The 18432-nt window shown below is 39.8% G+C and overlaps 1 protein-coding gene across 25 annotated transcripts in view; it reads left to right on the top strand.

The window, feature by feature from the left end:
- Positions 1–11657, top strand: part of ANK2 (ankyrin 2) — a 710377-nt gene extending 698720 nt beyond the window's left edge. For 14 of the 25 annotated variants that reach the window (XM_082640904.1, XM_082640883.1, XM_082640899.1 and 11 more), the window contains 6 exons: positions 2105–2197; positions 2694–2777; positions 2891–3055; positions 4060–4242; positions 6172–6263; positions 9396–11657. In XM_082640904.1, coding sequence (XP_082497030.1) covers positions 2105–2197; positions 2694–2777; positions 2891–3055; positions 4060–4242; positions 6172–6263; positions 9396–9579 — 801 coding nt within the window. In that variant the 3' untranslated portion in view covers positions 9580–11657. The remainder of the gene's footprint in view (positions 1–2104; positions 2198–2693; positions 2778–2890; positions 3056–4059; positions 4243–6171; positions 6264–9395) is intronic. The other 11 variants (XM_082640892.1, XM_082640897.1, XM_082640893.1 and 8 more) reach the window with 1 other exon arrangement.
- The last annotated feature ends 6775 nt before the right edge of the window (positions 11658–18432 follow it).

Here is an 18432-nt window from a genome sequence, read left to right as displayed (position 1 = left end):
TTGAGTGGGGTTTACTCCCAAAACAAATTTTTCTCATTAGAGGAAGGATTATTTCCAAGCGAGATCTCCTTATATTTATTTTAAGAATGACTCAGAAAAGGGACATTATGCCTATATTGATGTCTGGTTCTAAATGTCAGAAAATCGATAGCAGCATGAATATGCATCACTGTCTTTCCTTTGTCTTTAAGTGAGCTTTGATGTTGTGAAGAGAGGTGGAGAAACTCATTTAAACTATTTATTCTCAAAATGTGGTCTGAATGGTTCATATCCCTCAGCTTTAACTGGAGAGCTTGATCCCTCCCTACTCAGGACTCCTGAATCAGAATGAATCCCAGGGAGGGGAGGAGAGGGGAGAAGAATCTGCATTTCAGTAACTCTGTAGAGGATTAAATTAGATATATTTTTCCTTTTTGGATTCAAAAATGTATGTTGAAGTATTTTTAAAGCATGAATATACATCTTTTAGGAAAGAATGTTTTATAAAAGTTAAAACTCTGGGGCCTCCCTGGTGGCGCAGTGGTTGGGAGTCCGCCTGCCGATGCAGGGGGTGCGGGTTCGTGCCCCGGTCTGGGAGGATCCCATGTGCCGCGGAGCGGCTGGGCCCGTGAGCCATGGCCGCTGGGCCTGCGCGTCCGGAGCCTGTGCTCCGCGGCGGGGGAGGCCGCAACAGTGAGAGGCCCGCATACCGCAAAAAAAAAAAAAAAAAAAAAAAGTTAAAACTCTGGGGGAGAAAGTGATACGGCATATCTTTGGGCTTAACATCTACATTTGTTTTTGTTCACTATGAGTGTGATATCTGCTAGCCGGATTTATCTAAAATCATAGTTTAAAATTAGCGGAGGTCCAGGCAGATGAGAACTGCTCGAAATTTTGGCAGTTATCTTAAATAATGAATTCATCCCATGAATGGATTTTTATTCCAAGTTTGCCTTTGTATAAAATTATTCATCTCCAAGTTTTTGGCTTAAATGAATCCTAGTAAAAATGTTTGGTAGATGCTGTCTGGACTTAAAAGTTTCCAATTTTAATCTAAGAATCTATAGGCCAATTGAAGCATAGGCTTGAGACAGTTATCTGGATAATTCATATATTTAATCTGTTCTGTGTATGTAAATAAATTTTGACAAGTTGACCTGTATTCCACATTATTTATATGGGCCTGTTCTACTTATTCTTGATGAATTTCCAATTCTTCAGCTTCCTATTTTGACCCTTATCTTCTCATGACCCTGACTTGAGGGTCCAATTTCAATCACTTTTCTTGCTGACCATATTTCTAGGCAGCAGATTCCTAAGTGTATTTAAAGAATAATTTGGTTTAAAATGTACATGTTTTCCTTTAGCAGGAAAGAATATAGAAATATAAGTGGTATTTTAAACTGTGTTGACAAAATTTAGTTGAGTTTTCTTTTCTTTTTTTTAATAGCATTCCATTAGGAAAGAGTGATTCGATATATAGCTCCCAAGACATACGTTTTAATCTAAAGTTATGTTCTTAGCTCCAGCTTTGGCTTTGGGCCAGACCCATAAAATTGGATTGGCCTCTGCACCTCAACTTCTCTGCAAAATGAGTCTAATACTATTTGTAGCCTGTTCTTCTTCCTCTATCTTGCCAGTAGGGAAATGTACTACTGGCCAGATAATAGCTACAGGAAATTTTGACTTCCTGCAGAAAGTTCTGCTACAAGAATTAAGACATTTCTCTACCTTTGGTTGGATCATTCTAAGCCTAAGCCCAAGAGGCAATGGCTCACAAGTATTTATTGTGCTGCCTAGGGTCTATGTTTACATTTGGTTATTCACTAGGAGTTTGAGTCCAAGATGTAATGTTGGCAAGCTGCTTGTTTCTTCTGATGGATTTTGACAGATGGGTGCTCAGACAGCTTTCAGAATCCAGAATTTTTTTTTTCATTCAATGAACAAAAAGCTATATTCTCACTGAAGTTTGAGCTCAGCATGCACTGTTTTCACCCCTGCTGGCTTTTCCACCAAAATCACCATGAATAAAGCTTTCAGAAACCAGTGTGAGCTAAAGCAGAAACCAGTAGTGAAGACATTCCTTAGCATGATAAAAAAAAAAGTGCTTCCATGCTTCCACCAGGAGCTAACAGAGGAATTAGGTGAGCTGGAGGCCAGCTCAGATGAGGAAGCAATGCTAACTACCAGGGTTGTCCGCCGACGAGTGATTATTCAGGTACCAGCTGTTAAATTATTGCACGTCCGGGACAGTTCTGTCCCCGTAACCCTTCGAGAGTGACCGACCTGGAACGGAGGGCTTGGCATGCTCCTTTGGTAGTGCATGGCCTTCAGAAAGCAGATCCCGTAACCCTCCTAAGTTCTGTTTGTGAAGAAATGCAGCGATAATGACATTCGCCACATACCTCCAAGAGAGCAAAGAGCAAGATTTAGCCTCTTCAGTTCCACCCACCTCACCTCTGGCTTGTCTGTTTTTGCTTGTTTGTTTGTTTGTTTAAGTTTGAGCTAACTTTGGTCAGGTTCTCTAGCATGTTGTTACCCACCTTTTTTTTTTTTTTTCTTTTAAACATACTACTTGACAGGATTTGGCATCTCAGCAATGCTTCTCAAAGCCCCTTTAATTTTCTAACGTTCCTGGCATTGTAAGCACTTGGGAGTAATTCCTCAGCATTGATGCCAAACATGGAAGTGACCCTTTTCTTTCAAATGTGTAGGGAGATGATATGCCTGACATACCCCCGGAAACAGTCACAGAAGAAGAATACATCGATGAGCAGGGACACACTGTGGTAAAGAAGGTATTATCTTAAGTATCTTACCATGGTTCATTTCAAGCCTCCTGTCTAAAATGTATCAGTACCCTGGCACCCTGTCACTCAAAAACAAGATACATGAATAAAATATCTTCCAGGTTACTAGGAAAATCATTAGGCGGTACGTCTCCTCTGATGGCACAGAGAAAGAAGAGATTACGATGCAGGGAACACCACAGGATCCCATCAACATTGAGGAAGGGGATGGCTATTCCAAAGTCATAAAGCGCATTGTGTTAAAGAGTGACACTGAACAGTCGGAGGTGAGACCATCTGATTCTCCAGAACTAATTTTATGAAGAGGTTTAAAATAGAGCTCACAAGAGATGGACGAGATTGCTTATTCCTATTGGCCTCACTTCTCCCCTTTATAAGGCAGTCTTCGTTTAGTTACACATTCATTTTTTTCTTCATGATTTTGTGAAATTTTTAGATAACCATCAGTGAGATTTGTAACCATTATACTCATTGTCTTTGGTCCTTTCTAGTTCTACTTTCTCTTTAATTCAGTTGACTGCAGCAGAAATCCAAAAGTCAAATTTTAAAAGACAGCGATCCCATCGTCTGGCAAGCAGTAGGTTCCGAAAAAAAACTTGTGCAAATGGACTGTGGTGCTTTGCCCAGTCGGTAATAGCAGCCTTCTGTAGGGCACCTTAGATAAATATTTGATTTACAAACTTCTGCATTTCAGAGTCACTGAAATCAGGATCCAGAAACTCACTTGATTTATAGTTTTATTTCTTTCTGTTTTACTTCCCTCTTTCAGAAACATATTTACTCTTTTTGACATGTAACTTGGGAGATTCTTACCATCTTGCATTCATTCACATCCTCAAAATGTAATTATTATACACATGAGGTTCTCTAAAAATCTGCATTTTCAGTTTCTCATAGCTCTGACAGTTCCTCCTTTGGAGGTTAATTTTGACTTCATAATGTCAAAACAAAGCATTTACACATGGGAAGAGAGAGTTCATCCACAGGGTGCTATGTCTGCACTGCACTGAGCAGTCAATTTCTCAGTCATGAAGCTTCCTGAACAATTTTCGTTCAAGTGACTAGTTAAGTGGTTGATTTGGTACTGTGTACATATAGTCATAATATAGATGTTACCAACTGATTCTAGATTTTTCTTCTAACTGCTTCTTGTTGACAAAATGCTGTTTTCAGGATATACCATTGTAATGTGTTTTTTAACATAGAAAAATTCATCATTGTTACATTTTGGCAGTCAGAAACTGTATATTGTATGTCCTTCACTCATCAGGTAACTTTGTCTGAGCCCAGCATTTTGTCCAGTACCTCACAATTTCAGGCTGAACCAGTGGAAGGCCGTAGAGTCAGCAAAGTTGTTAAAACAACTGTGGTACATGGAGAGAGGATGGAGAAGCATCTGGGGGATTCTAGTTTAGCCACTGATCTTCCTTCAGCCAAAGATGACTTTGAAGAGGTATAAAGCATCATCACTTTGTCTGTGTGTGTGAGGGGGGAGGTATTTTATGTGTGCTTTGTGTTTGAGAAGAAAATGATTTATCATTGTGTCATTCCATACATGTATTCATGGAAGGATGCAGAATAATTCAAGAGAGTAGAATTCCTGTTTGAATAATATGTACAGTGAAATAATATTTTACTCAACTTACTGTGTTGATTTGTGCCACCTTAAGAGCTTTAAAAAATCCAAATGACCAGGATTCACTTCAGCTCAATGAGAATCAGAATCTCTGAAGTCGGGACATGATTGTACGTCTTGCCTAAAAGTCCCAGAAGTGACTTGCACTCCCAATTAGTAAGGGAAAGAAACAGATATTGTACATTATCTTTGCTAGCTAATATTCTCAGATATTTCCAATGATAGGCATTAAAGAAAATTCAGGTATCTTTTATTAGTTAAGTTCTGATTTTCAATAATTAGGAAACAGGTCCACAGTGACATCCACAAACACTTATTACAATTCAAAAATCCCAACATTCTGGAAATCACCTAGTGCACTGTAGTAACTTAAATGAGAGGGAAGTCCAAAAGGGAGGGGATATCTCTACGTGTATAGGCTGATTCATTTTATTGTGCAGTGGAGGCTAATACAACATTGTAAAGCGACCATACTCCAATAAAAATTAATAAAAACCCCCACAACTAATAGATTGGTAATGCTACAAATGCCATAATTGATAACCTTATATTAGCATTTTGCAATTAAAAATGAATTGGCTTATTTTATATAATAATTGAATATTTTGTTTCTATATCACCAGTTAAAAGAGGGTTTCAGGCTGCTGCTTATTGTCTAGAATGTTTTTCAAACTACACATTCTAGGTCAAATCAATAAATGAGCAGTCAATTTGAATAAAATGTCACAATTTTCTATTTTTAATTCTGGATTTGGAACACTGAAGATATCAAAATGTTGGTATAAGAATTTTGATCCAGTGAATGGAATTTATGGTGCTGGTGAAGATCATCTGAAATAAATTTCCATATCTTAAAAAAAAAAATCCCAACATTCTGAAAACCAGAACAAGTTTTATAAGTTAGTAGCAAGCTAATTTGGCAATAAAACTTAATGTGAACTGACATGGGGCTGTAATGACTTGGCAGTCTTTTTTATTCTGCAAGAGTGAATGTTCATGTTTTGCTATTGATATATCAATGGCTTTGATTACAGGATGCTGTCCCTATCCTATCTGAGCTATTAGAATATACAGTATATACATCATATTACCTTTCTAAAATCCAAAAGGAAAAAAATTCTGAAATCTAAAACACATCTGGCCCCAAAGGTTTCAACTAAGGGACGGCGGGCATGTGCAAACATCTTCAAAACATTCTTTGCTATTGAAACATTTTGAAGTTAAATGTTACATGTATGTCCTCTTTTATACCCACAATATGCATTGAGATTTTATATGAATGCATTGGGATATTAAGAGCATACCTTATTTTAAATACTTTTAGTTCTTCACATTTTGACAGCTGGTGACCTTGGACAATCAAAAGATGTATTATCTGATTATACACTTTGGGCCTTATTTGTTCGTTGCTTGTTTTTGCCTCTGGTCATTATTCATTGTATTTGTTATTAGAGTCTCCACTGCAGAAAGAATGCAGGTGAGGCAAGCACGAAAGTAGAAGTCAACCAGTATAGTTTGCAAGAATTGTAAAATAATTCTCAATAGAACAAATCTCCCTCACAAATGGGAGAAATTTAACAGACTTGCTAAATAAAACTCAATAATTAGATCTGCCCCTAAGAATTGTTTTTCTTTATCCTTTCAAGCATGTTTTTTTATACTATTCATTAAGCAGAGTAATAGGTTATGTTAGAGTCTATGGTTTATGATGGGTTTTGTCTTCTTTTCTTTTTTTTCTTACTTCAGGCTCTGAGTTACACAGGTAGCCACATGAAAGTCCACTCCCCCAGTTTAGTAGAGAATGAAGTCCTGAAGGAGGATGGATCAATACTTAGAAGGTTTGGGTTAGCATGGGGTGAAGCTTTGCCAACTAACACCTTTAAAAAGTTTTCCAACTTTAAGAAAAGAAAAATAGCGCCCCTGCATCTACCTTAAAACCCCTTGGAAACTGCAGACTCTCCCTGCATTGTAAGATTTTTGTCAAGTGTGTCATCCCTGAAGTGTCCTCTTGATGCTTTAAATATAATACTAAGGCATGATGATAGTCAGACAACTGTTTACACAATCGCTTCCTGGGTTTCAGCAAGTCATCAATTTCGTTGAGGCCAAGCAGCTGGGATATTCCATTGTCAAGCACAGTAAGAGGAATCTAATCAATTGCTCACAAACTAATCTTGTGACCAGCTGCCTTCAGCTCTTGGTAATCATTCCTTTGAATGGCACATGTTTTTTTTTTGTTTGTTTTTGTTTTAAACAAGCTGCTTCATGACTCTGCATGTGAGTGGCAAATAACATGAGCATGAGTGGCAAATAACATGAGCATTGAGGTTTGAACCTCAATGCACCTAGCGAGGCTGAAACCAGGGGCTTTAATAAGTTAAGAAAGTATCATAAAAGCAGTAAGCAACTCATATTTGTGCATATGAACAGGGACTAGCTATGAGGCTTTTTAGTCCACCCCCATCCCCATCACCTATTTGATGTGTAAACTTCACTGTTGCCTTGGTCTACCCTCACCTCTCTCTGGGCCTCTAGCAGCACTGTGAGGATTGAGAAAACGTTCTCAGCTTTGCAGTGAAAACAGACAATGGAAATTGAAGTTACTGTTGTGCTTTTCACTTCATTGAAAAGAAGAGATTGTCATTTATAGTACTCTACAAAGCTATGTTTAGCCTGTAGGACATAATAATTAGAACAGTGAAGTTAAAGGTTCTGTCACAATTCCACCCTCCAACCACATGTGAAAAACAGCCCCAGCTAGGAATGTAAAAGAGAGTAATTGCTCACAGAACTTTAAAAATGCTATATATGAATTAAGGATAAAGTGCTTCTTATACTTTGAACTTTTAAGTCTTTTACTCAATCATTCATATGGAACCACATAAACCACAGACACCCTAGCATCATGAGAGCTTCACATGGGAATAGATTTAGAGATCAATTAATCCAAAATTCGCAATGACAGCTGGTGAGTTGCGAAGCTAGGGATATAGACATCTCAATCCAGTTCCACAGCTACTTAGTCATGGAAGTCTATTTGTGACCTGCAACACTTTATCTTATATGTTACTGAAGACATTTGATCATACCCGCTGATTGAGTCGTATACATATGCATATTTGTAAACATATTCATCTACATGTGTGAGCACAAAACACCAGGGAATGTCCTATGATAGAAGCTTATCCCCTGACACTAATGCCATAGAGGTTTTTACTAGCTCTTGGCAGCGATAGTCAGATATTTGCCTTTTGGGAGAAAAAAAATATATGTGGATGCTGAATAGTTAGAAAACATAATCTGATTTCAACCACTGGAACCAAATTTGACCTTTTTATCAAAAGGAACTAATTTAAATTTGCTTTCAGATACAAAATAATTCATGTAGAATCAAAAAAAAGAGGAGGTAAGAAAACACAAAAGAAGGAAGGAGATAAGATGTCCAAAGGAAAGCCAGAAGAGTTCTGGCTGAAGTCAGCCATCTTTTAAAAATCAAGGTGATCTTAAGAAATGCATAGAGGTGTTGGAAGGTAGAGTAATGCTAAAGGCAGCCCATGGGCAGAGCCCCCAGCTTCTGGACACTAGGAATCCATAAGGAAAATGCTGGATAAAGCTACGAAAACTGATCCTTCTGATGGTGGTGTAAAGCAAGGCTGCATGGCGTCGTGGTTACAGATTCAAGCTCTGGAATCTTTGACCTTTGGCCCCGCTGTGTAGTAACTGGATTATTTTTTATTTGGAGCATTGCTTAAATTCTCTGAGATCCAGTTTCCTTACTTGTTATTATAATAATAGTACCTGGCCCATAAGGCACATTCACCACATATTTGCCGAATGAAGAATTGTATTTACTAGTAGAGAGGGAGGGACTTCCCTGGTGGCGCAGTGGTTAAGAATCCGCCTGCCAGTGCAAGGGACACAAGTTTGATCCTTGGTCCGGGAAGATCCCACATGCCGCGGAGCAACTAAGCCCGTGCGCCACAACTACTGAAGCCCGCGCGCCTAGAGCCCATGCTCTGCAACGAAGAGTAGCCCCAGCTCGGCACAACTAGAGAAAAGCCCGTGCACAGCAACGAAGATCCAATGGAGCCAAAAATAAATACATAAACAAGTAGAGAGGGAGAAGAACTGAGAGGGAACAAATCACAGTATGATCATTTTCAAGCAAGGATACAGGAAAATAATAGTAATAATACGTCAGAGCCGCTTTTCTCAAGTAATCGCCAGTCTGATGAAGGGCCAAGAAAGCAGCACACTGTTGAGTAGCTGTAGGAGGTATAAAATGGGCCAGTACTTGCGCTCTGGGAAGACAGAGGAAGGATTTGTCTCTCAGTGGTTTTTTTTCCTTTCCCTCTCCCTTCCCCACTGTCTCCAGATGGAGCTTCAGAGGCCTGGGCCAACCTGCAACTCTTGCTGGTAGTCACCTGCCTTTATGCTGATAGAATATTATTCCAGTTTTTAAAGACCTATATCCCATGGAAAAGTTCTCTTAGGACATTTTCGGGAAGTTTGAGCTGGGTAGTACTTTAAGGATTAAGGTATTTTAAATAAATTAAATTAAAAACTGTTTTTCGTAGCCTGTCAAAAATTACATATGGAATCACTATTTCAGGAGGAGCCATGTTCTTTCCTAATCAAAACATGAATGATTGTGTGGTTACTTTTTGAGAGAATCATATGAAAGCACAGTTTCATTTATTTGAAATATTTCTTAAAGGTTTAAAAAAAACTCCTTGTTCCAAAATACTTTTTAAGAATCTCATGAGTCATTTCAGATAGGAGAACCATGTTTAAAAGAAAGAAGGGAAAAGATGGCTGTATTTGTTCTACTAATAGCCCAGTGCAGAAATATCTAGAGGTTAAGACAGTAAGCAGTACTTTCCTATCATGGGTTCTCTCATACCAAAGGTAGTGGCTGCCTTTTAGCCGTGAAGAAAGAATATAATGTTCTCTTGTCTGCTTTCCTCCAGGACAACAATGAGTAAAGCTAGAACCCAGAAGAGGGCTGTGGTGAAGGACCAGCATGGAAAACGCATTTACCTGGAGCACCTGGAGGATGTCCCAGAAGCACTAGACCAGGACGACCTCCAGCATGACCTCAAGCAACTCCTTCGGCATTTCTGCAAGGAGGACTTGAAGCAAGAGGCCAAATGAGAGGCTGTCCAATTCTCACAGCAGAAACCACACATTCACTCGATATGCAACTTCCCGTTTCATTAGAGGAGTGAACTAACTGGCTTGATGAATGGGATTTCCACCCTTAGCATATACACTGCATTTTATTTGAGTTTTTCCCCATCCTCTTTAACTGTAAGCTAATTTGTGACCAAAGATAGCATCCTTCATCCTGGATGCTGTATCCACTCCTTTGTTGTGTCTGTGCTCACCTGGGACCTGGCCACCTCCATTATTCTTCTTGGCTTCTGCACAAGCTCCATGAAAATCCATTGAACAGAAGAACTTCACCTGCAGACCTCTTCAAATGACGATACCTAGGAATCCTTCAAAGAGATACCCGTGTACAATATATATAGCTAAAATGCTCAGACGAACAACATATTAAAACCACTGCCTGTCATAACTACACTGGGCATCACGGAATAAAAGGCCTCTAGGAATTGCTGAACAATGGTTCACTAAGATATTGCTAACACAATCGAACGTAATACAGTTCTCCTGCAAAAGAAGCACTTCAGACCTACCATGTCCTTAGAACTTCCAGAGTAGCCCTGGCTCCTAGTGAAAGATGGGTTCATAACCTTGAAGAACTGTCCTAACTAAGCACTTATTGCTGGTGCTGGCCAGCTGTGATTTATGACTCTCCAGCAGCCACCGAGGGAAGTGAGGAAGGGAGCCGTGGCAACGAGGTGAAGCAGTGAGGTATTCAGTTGCCAGCAGTGGCATCCTGCAGCTGTCTAGCATCTTCAGGTCCTTTAGATTTGGGACATGTTGGCAGGGTATTTTAAAAAGCTATAACTACTGTAGTTTTCCAGTTTTCATTGCTGCTTTAGCAAACCACGCTGTCTTATTGGTGGTACTTTCTCCTGGCCACTGCACTGTAGATAATTCATTGGAAACAAGATTCGCCCCCTACACAAATGGTTAAACTCCTTCACCGTGCTGGAGTGGTTTCTTTCATTTTTTTTCTTCCAGGTTTATATCTTCTCTAATACCTGCATGTAGCATTTAAGAATCAAACCACAGTTCAAACCCATCTTCTAATCATATTGATGGTTTTCATTCTTTTTACCCTCAGCAAGCACTTTTCACTTTTCAGCTAGGTCTGTTTTTTAGCTTGCAGATGAGATTGAGAAATCCTGAAAATTTGGGTTTGGGTTAAAATTTTGGGTTTATTTATTTGAAATCCAAACTCCCTTGGAAGCCCTGAAGTGCCTTTGTGCACTTTCCTGTTTGTTTGTTTCAAAGAAGGGACTTTAATCATCTGAGTGATTTCCATGTCCTATTCCTTATTCCTCTAGTGGTTGAAGCTGTGTAGCATTTTAACATATATATATATATTCACAAATATATTCATATAAACGGTATACATTTTGAATCAGTTATTTGTTAAAGAAAAGTATATTCAATGAAGATGAAATTAAAAAAAAATTTGAAAACCAGAGTCTATCCTCCAGGGATTAAACCTTTTCGAATTCTATCTGGTCTTTTCCTGTTGTGCAAAAATGACTCATTGTTCTGAATGGGAAAAACAAAGATGACAAACAATGGCATTTCATCATTTCAAGTAATTTTGCCAAGAGAGAAGATTTCCTGGGAGGGAGTTTTCCCACAAGCCAAATCTCCTAAGCCTCGAATGCTAGCACATTTGGCAGCTGGATAGGAAAGAAAGCATCTTTGGCAGCCAAAATGAAGGAGGCCAATGGTGAAACATTTTGGACATACCATGGCCTCCTTGTCTACACCTTCACTGGAGCTCAAGAAAAGCATTTCTGTTGTGTTATTTGCAGTGCAGATGATGTCTGTGTAACAACATAATGGTTAATCACCTTTTTTTGATTTTGATTTTTGCCGTGTAATCAAAAAACTTGAATAATGTGAGAAGAAGTGAATTTTCAGTTGATGAATCAGCATCTTGTTCCCATGGTGATAACACTAATTGAATATATCTATGAGGGCATGTATTAGTTAATGGAAAAAAATACAACACTAACAATACATAGCTGCAATGTGTACAATGGCTGATTTAATTAAATAAAATGTACAAGTGTTAAGTGTGGCAACAATGATTTGTTCTTCTTTAGCACTCACCTGTGATTTCAGGAGGTAAGACATTATTAAAGAGATGAAATAGATGTGAAGCCAAAAGAAAAACAGCTTGCCTTTGTTCTTTTTATTTGGTAACTGAATATGCTGTATGCCCAACACTGTTTAAGCACTGGGAGAAACAGAAAGGTTGTATCCCTGCTCTCAAAGAACTTTTATTGCTATCGTTATGCAAAGGGAGAAAAACAAAGATTTAGTTTTGGGATCACTAGTAAATGAGAAATAGGAACTTGTGGGCTTGGAGGAGATGAGGAGAGGGGATCCAGGGGTGGGCAGCACAGAGAGGGACCCCGGATTCACTTCTCTCCTGTAAGGTCATGGCTCTCAGGAAACACCTTCTGCCTTTGGGAACAGTGTTTAGCTCTGGGGTTTTATTTATCTCTCATTGACTGAGAATTAGAAATGAAATGGATCTGTTAATAGAAATAAAGACAGGGCAGGAATATGCAAAACTGAAATCAGTTTTGTTTGGAGACGATTTTGGGTTTTGCTTTTTGAAAACTCCCTTTAGTGCTGCTATAGCATTTTTTACTGCAAAAAACAGAACAGAAAGACATGGTTTAAAAATTAAGTTTTATTTAAATCTTATCTAGTATGAGATAGGAAACTCACTGGATCTGGCTTATCTGCCTGGATGATTTACAAGATCTTCCAAAATTAAAGTACCAGTTATGCTTGAAGTATTTCAAAGAAAAGAGAGTCAAAGCTAAAAAAATTTTTTTCCAGAGTGGGAGTGTCTGTGTGACCATCCGTCTTCCTCCCATTTGTTTCATGTGCTGTGCTTTCTATTGACAGGGACTCTGAGCTTCCATTGCCTTGAATTTGATTAAGGAGGTTAAAGCATCAGAGAATGTTCAGTGTCTTCCCATGTTTAATTATGTGGTGTGCAAACCCCAGCAAAAAAAAAGGAACAGTGATCATATGACCTTTTACAGAAATATATTTAAAATGTGAAGTTGGGGGAAACCCTCCAGACTGAGGGGAGATTATGCATATCTTATAAATGACTTGAATTAACCATAAAGAGTTGCAAATTAAATACATGCACATTGAAACAAACTTGAATTTGAACTTGAGATGCCTGTGTCATTTATGTCATCACGGAAGGTCTGGGTGTGGGCAAGTAGACAAGCACATGAATAAAACAGATAAAGGGAAGTTAAACGAATATTTAATGAGAACCAAAATCACTGCAAGTTTTTCTTATTTCATAAAGATGGTCTGCTTGTTTTCATTATGTTATATATATATATATAAAAAAGCTGTTTGAACAAGTCTGTTCACAAGTCAGTCACCACTCCCTGCTTAAAAACTACACTCTCCTTCCTTCAGTTAAGGTATGCTTTCTGTTTCTGATCTAATTAAAGCTAGAATTACAATCTTGGAATGAATCACCTATGTAAATATGTAATACAACTTTTTCTCACTCTAAGAATAGGACATTTAAGAAAATCTTTTAAAGACCTTAAGAAAAACCTTCATTCCCACCCAACTCCTGCACACGAGTTAAAATATTCTTTTTTGGTTATACTCCTGGGAAAAAAAGAAGTACTCCCTTGCTTTGGATTAGCTCCAAGCTATGGAGTAAACGATACACATAAATATACTTTGGGTAGAGCTGTTATGTATGGTAGCCAGAAATACTTGACAGTGGTATTTGCAGTACTTCAACAGATATCTTCAATCACTAGAAATGCTCAGTTAATACATCCTTGAAATATTTCAGTGAGGCCATATGACACAAGGGTTAAATAGATGATCTTGGAAAAGACTGGACTGGAATCAATCCAGCTATATCAATATTTATGTGACTTTGTGAAAGTTTACCCACTGGAACACAATTCCCTTATCAGTAAAATAAGAGAGGATAATACAGTCATCCCTCATTATCCACGGGGGATAGTTCCAGACCCCCTGCGGACACCAAAATCCATGGATGCTCAAGTCCCTTGCATAAAATTGTGTAGTAGAGTCAGCCCTCCAAATCTGCGAGTTCTGCATCCAGGGATTCAATAGGTGAAAAATTGATCCATGATTGGTTGAATCCAAGAATGCAGAACTTCGAATAAGGAGGGCTGACTGTACTTGCCTCAGAACCCTCTGGCCTTACCAGACCCAGGGAAGGGCAACAAGTCCTGCCCCATTTGTCACCCCCTTTAATCCAGAAATGCCGCTGTGGCCTATGTGTCCTTGGAGACCATTAGGTATGGACCCATATTTGTGACCTTCCACTTCTTTGGGGAGGAGTGAGCCTCTGGATTGGTATTGAAGGTGTTAGCCCTCTAGATTAGAAAATAAAGTTAGCTGCTTCCTCTCAGGGACTCGCAGGACATGCTTGTCAATGAAGCCCTTTGATTCACTTCCCCTTCTGGGGAAGGATTCTTCAGGATCTCTTTTTCTCATCAGGCTCTTAGCGCACAGTTCTGGTCTCCAGTCCTTTTTCAAACTTCCCACACATACTCTATTTCGGGTTTTCTTTCTTTTCCACTTTCAAAACTAGAGAATTAGATAAAGCCACCCAAACTCCCCTAAGTCCAGCTTAGCTACTGCAAAAAGAAGTGCTGGCAGGGCCCTGGGCTGGACTGGAGGTGGATCCGAACACAACAGCTGCCTTTGCGGTTGTGCAGAAACAATTGAATTACAATGTCAGCGTGAAATCCACATCCTGCCAGTTTCTCTTGGGCGTTGATCAGAATTCAGCCCTCCTCCAGGCCAGGATATAGGGTTTACGTGACACTAGTCTAGCAGCAACTTCTGGATGAGTTGGACCTTGTGTGTATTTTCCAAATGACTCACAAATATTTGATACCTTAGAGAAACACCTCCCCCCGCCACCCAGTCTCTCACCCCAAAAAGTCAGAGGAACAATTTGGAGAGTCTGTTGTTCCAACAATGCCATTAGCCTTTAGACTGGTATGTTAGTTTCCTAGGACTGCCATAAGAAAACACTACACACTAGATGGTTTAAATAGCAGAAATGAATTTTCTCTCAGTTCTGGAGGCCAGAGATCGGAGATCGAGGTGTCAGCAGATTGGATTCTTCTGAGGCCTTACTCTTTCTCTTTGGCTTGCACATGACCATCTTCTCCCTGTGCCCTCACGTGTGTGTGCATCCCTGTGTCTCTTTGTACATCCAAATATCTCTTCTTATTAGGACACCAGTCAGATTCCATCAGGCCCACCCGACTGGCCTCATTTTAAACTAATCACCTCTTTAAAGGCTCTGTTTCCAACTACAGTCATATTTTGACAAAATGAAGGTTAGTGCTTCAACATATGAGTTTTTGGAGGACACAGCTCCACCCACAACTGGGTTTAGTCCAAAAAAACAAAAGCCACTAGGTATTTTAAGTAGGGAAGGATTTAATGCAGGGAATTAGATGCTTACACAAATATTGGAAGAGTCAGAAGAGTGAAGGCAAGGAAGCCGAAGAAACTTCTTAGGTGCAGAAATCAGAAATCAGAACTCCAAAACAGAACTCCAAACAGCCACTGATGGATTGGGCTCTTTGCAGCAAGAAGTGTGTGCTTGCCCAGACATGAGTGCACAAAACCCTCCTCTGTCTTCTGCCAAAGTCCAGGCACGCTCCCCAGCTTCCCCTTGACAAATAATTTGTTTCCTTTTCTTTCCCTTTCAAACATCAGGCAAACACTTATCATTGGCAGAATGTATCACATAATGCCACCGGAAAGGGATTCCAAGAAATATAGCTCTGAGCATCTTCCCCTGCCTGCAGGGAAGAATATAGAATAGAGCAGCAAAAACACAGGGGCTGAGCCACAGAATAACAGTCTTCATCCATTCATTCACTCATGCACTCAAGACCTACTCTATTCCAGACATTTTGCTAAGTACTTAGGGTAGTTTGAGGCCAAGATGATCATGAGTTTTTACCATTGCCAGTTGCCATTGAAAGTGCCCTTGAAACTTCTTTAATTTCTACCAAATCCTATGAAGTATATATAGATGAGGAAATTGAGGGACAAAGAGCTTGGGTAATTCACTCAAGATCGTGCAGTTGAAAAACACAAAGCTAGGATAAGAACCCAAGCAGATGACTCCGATAGCAAACCATCTTTGAAAGACATAGTCTTTCAAACCCCTTGAGTTTATAATCTTGCAGCAGAGACATACGGAACCAATAATTTCACAAATAATTAATTAAAATTTAAGTTTCTTCTAGAGAAATACCTTGTTACCTTATTTATAAGGAAATAAGCCCTGTTCAGTACCATCCTCACATCTATCCTTCTGCAAAATCTCTCCCAAAACTGACTTTCTCTTCCTCACCTGCTTCATACTCAGCTGATGACCTTGACTCTGTTTTATAAGTAATTAGTTTTCAATGGGCATTAATTACTTCAGTGCTGTATTGGTCAGGGTTCTACAGAGAAACAGAAACAGTAGGATGTATGCATAAATAGAAACTTATAATAAAGAATTGGCTCATGTGATTTTAGAGGCCAAGCAGTCTCGAGATCTGCAGTCAGCAAGCTGAGATCCAGGATGGTATAGTTTCAGTCCAAGAGCCAGCAGGGTCCAGATTTAAGAGGCAATGTTTCAGTCTGAGTTTGAAGGCAGGAAAAGATCCATGCCCTAACTTAAGGCAGTCAGGCAGAAGAAGTTCCCTCTTACTCAAGGGAGGGTCAGCCTTTGTGTTCTAATTAGGCTTTCAACTGATGGACGAGGCCCACCCACCCACGTTGGAGAGGGCAATTGGCTTTCCTCAGCCTACCAAGTCAATTGTTAATCTCATCCCGAAATGCTCTCAGAGACACACTCAGAACAATGCTTGACCATCCAGGGCCTAGTCAAGTTGACACATAAAATTAACCATCACAAATGCTTTTCCTCTTCTTACCTCCCAAATTATCCATATCCACATGCACGCTAGCTCCCACTGTTCTCACCAATTATGCTTTCTCCTGGCTCTCTCTCCAGCCTAGGCACACTTTCAGGTTTCTCCTAGTTTCTGAGAAAACAAATTTATCCTCCAGTCCTGGCAACCAATGCTCTCTCTCTCTCTCTCTCCCTGCGTATGCTTCCCCAGTTTCCTCTTCCACAATCCTCTTTCAAGTCTGGCTTCAAAAAAATCTACAAACTTAATGCGTTAGAAACGACGGGATATGTCTAAGCATAGGTCAAAGGAAAACTAAAAGCCTTAAACTAAGGGTCATAATTTTTATGCCTAGAGTGGCCAGACAGGAAAATAATGTGTGAGTTGTCTGGGCAAAGAAAATAAGAACTAGTAAGGCCTGTGGCAAACTTAGAGAGTGTGCCACATGTGATATATATTGAGATAAATATAAACCTTCAAGAATCAATTTATTAATTACAATAAAATAATTTATTTATTTATTAATTACAATTACAATAAAAAAACAGTAAAAATGAAAAATCTGAGAGCCGTCTTTTGAAATAACTATACAGATAATTGCCACTAACATAAGAGGTCAGAGAAAGCAGAAATGTGCAATGGTAAGAAAGAGAATGGGGGAGTGTGATATTGTGGCTTATAATAAGAAATATATTTGGTCTTGGTTTCTGGCATGGAGTTCCTAAAACCCTGGGAATTTCCTGAGGGACAAAAGCAATGGGAGCGTCTTTTGTTATAATATATGGTCTCTTTTCCTCAGTTCCTCAAATGGCTTCAGAGCCACAAATGTGAAATAGATGTCCTGTTATTCTTAAAAAGCCCTTTCCACTACACCTAAGTTTATGTTAATGCAGTGACTTTTGGAAAGCACCTAAGGATGGGGACTGGTTGCCAGGGGAACCAACCGTGAACAGAGGGGTGGAATATTGCGTCCACCACCCCACCCCCCAATTTCCAGGGAGAGGCGGGTGCTGGAGGTTAAATCAATTACCAACAGCCAGTGATTTAGTCAATCACACCTGCGTAATGAGGCCTCCATAAAACACCAAATGGCTGGGGTTTGGAAAGCTTCTGGATGGGTGAATGAACACTTGGAGATGTGGGGAGAGTGGGCGCTAGGAGAGAGAGGACATGGAAGCTCCTTTCCCCACACCTTGCCCTGTGCAGCTCTTCCATCTGGCTCTTCCTGAGTTATATCCTTTTATGATAAACCCGCGATCTAGTAAGTACAATGTTTCTCTGAGTTCTATGAGCTGCTTTGGCAGATGAATTGAACCCAGCGAGGGGGTCATTGGAAACTCTATAGCTAGTGTTCAGAAACACAGGTAACAATCTGGGCTTTTGACTGGTGTCTGAAGTTGGGGGGGAGTAGGGGAGGGGACAGTCTTGTAAGACTGAGCCCTGAACATGTGGGGTCTGATGCTGTCTCCGGGTATAGTGTCAGAATCGACCCCATCCAGCTGGTGTTGGAGGGTTGCTCCTTAGGGTGGGGAATCCTCACCCTCCCCCCGCCTGCCCCCTCCACCTAGCCAGTACGTGCGCGCATGCACACACACACACTCACACGCGCGCACACACACACACAGGAATGAGGAGTAGAATCTCTTTAGGAAGATAATCAGGGAGGAAATAATTATAAGAAAATGTTACCTAATTTTATGTGAGTAAATGCAGAAACCTGAATAAAAGAGATGATTTTGTTTAAAAATTGATCACAGAAGAGATAGTAAAGGTAAACCCCAAAGTGATGGTTAATTTTGCCTGTCAATTTGATTGTGTTAAGGGATGACCAGAGAGCTGGTACATTACTTCAGCTGTTTCTAGTAGAGGGTAGCATTTGATGAGT

This window comes from Mesoplodon mirus (assembly GCF_964341445.2).
Source record: "Mesoplodon mirus genome assembly, chromosome: 2".
Lineage (NCBI taxonomy): Eukaryota > Metazoa > Chordata > Mammalia > Artiodactyla > Ziphiidae > Mesoplodon > Mesoplodon mirus.
This window is presented reverse-complemented; position numbering and strand designations above follow the sequence as displayed.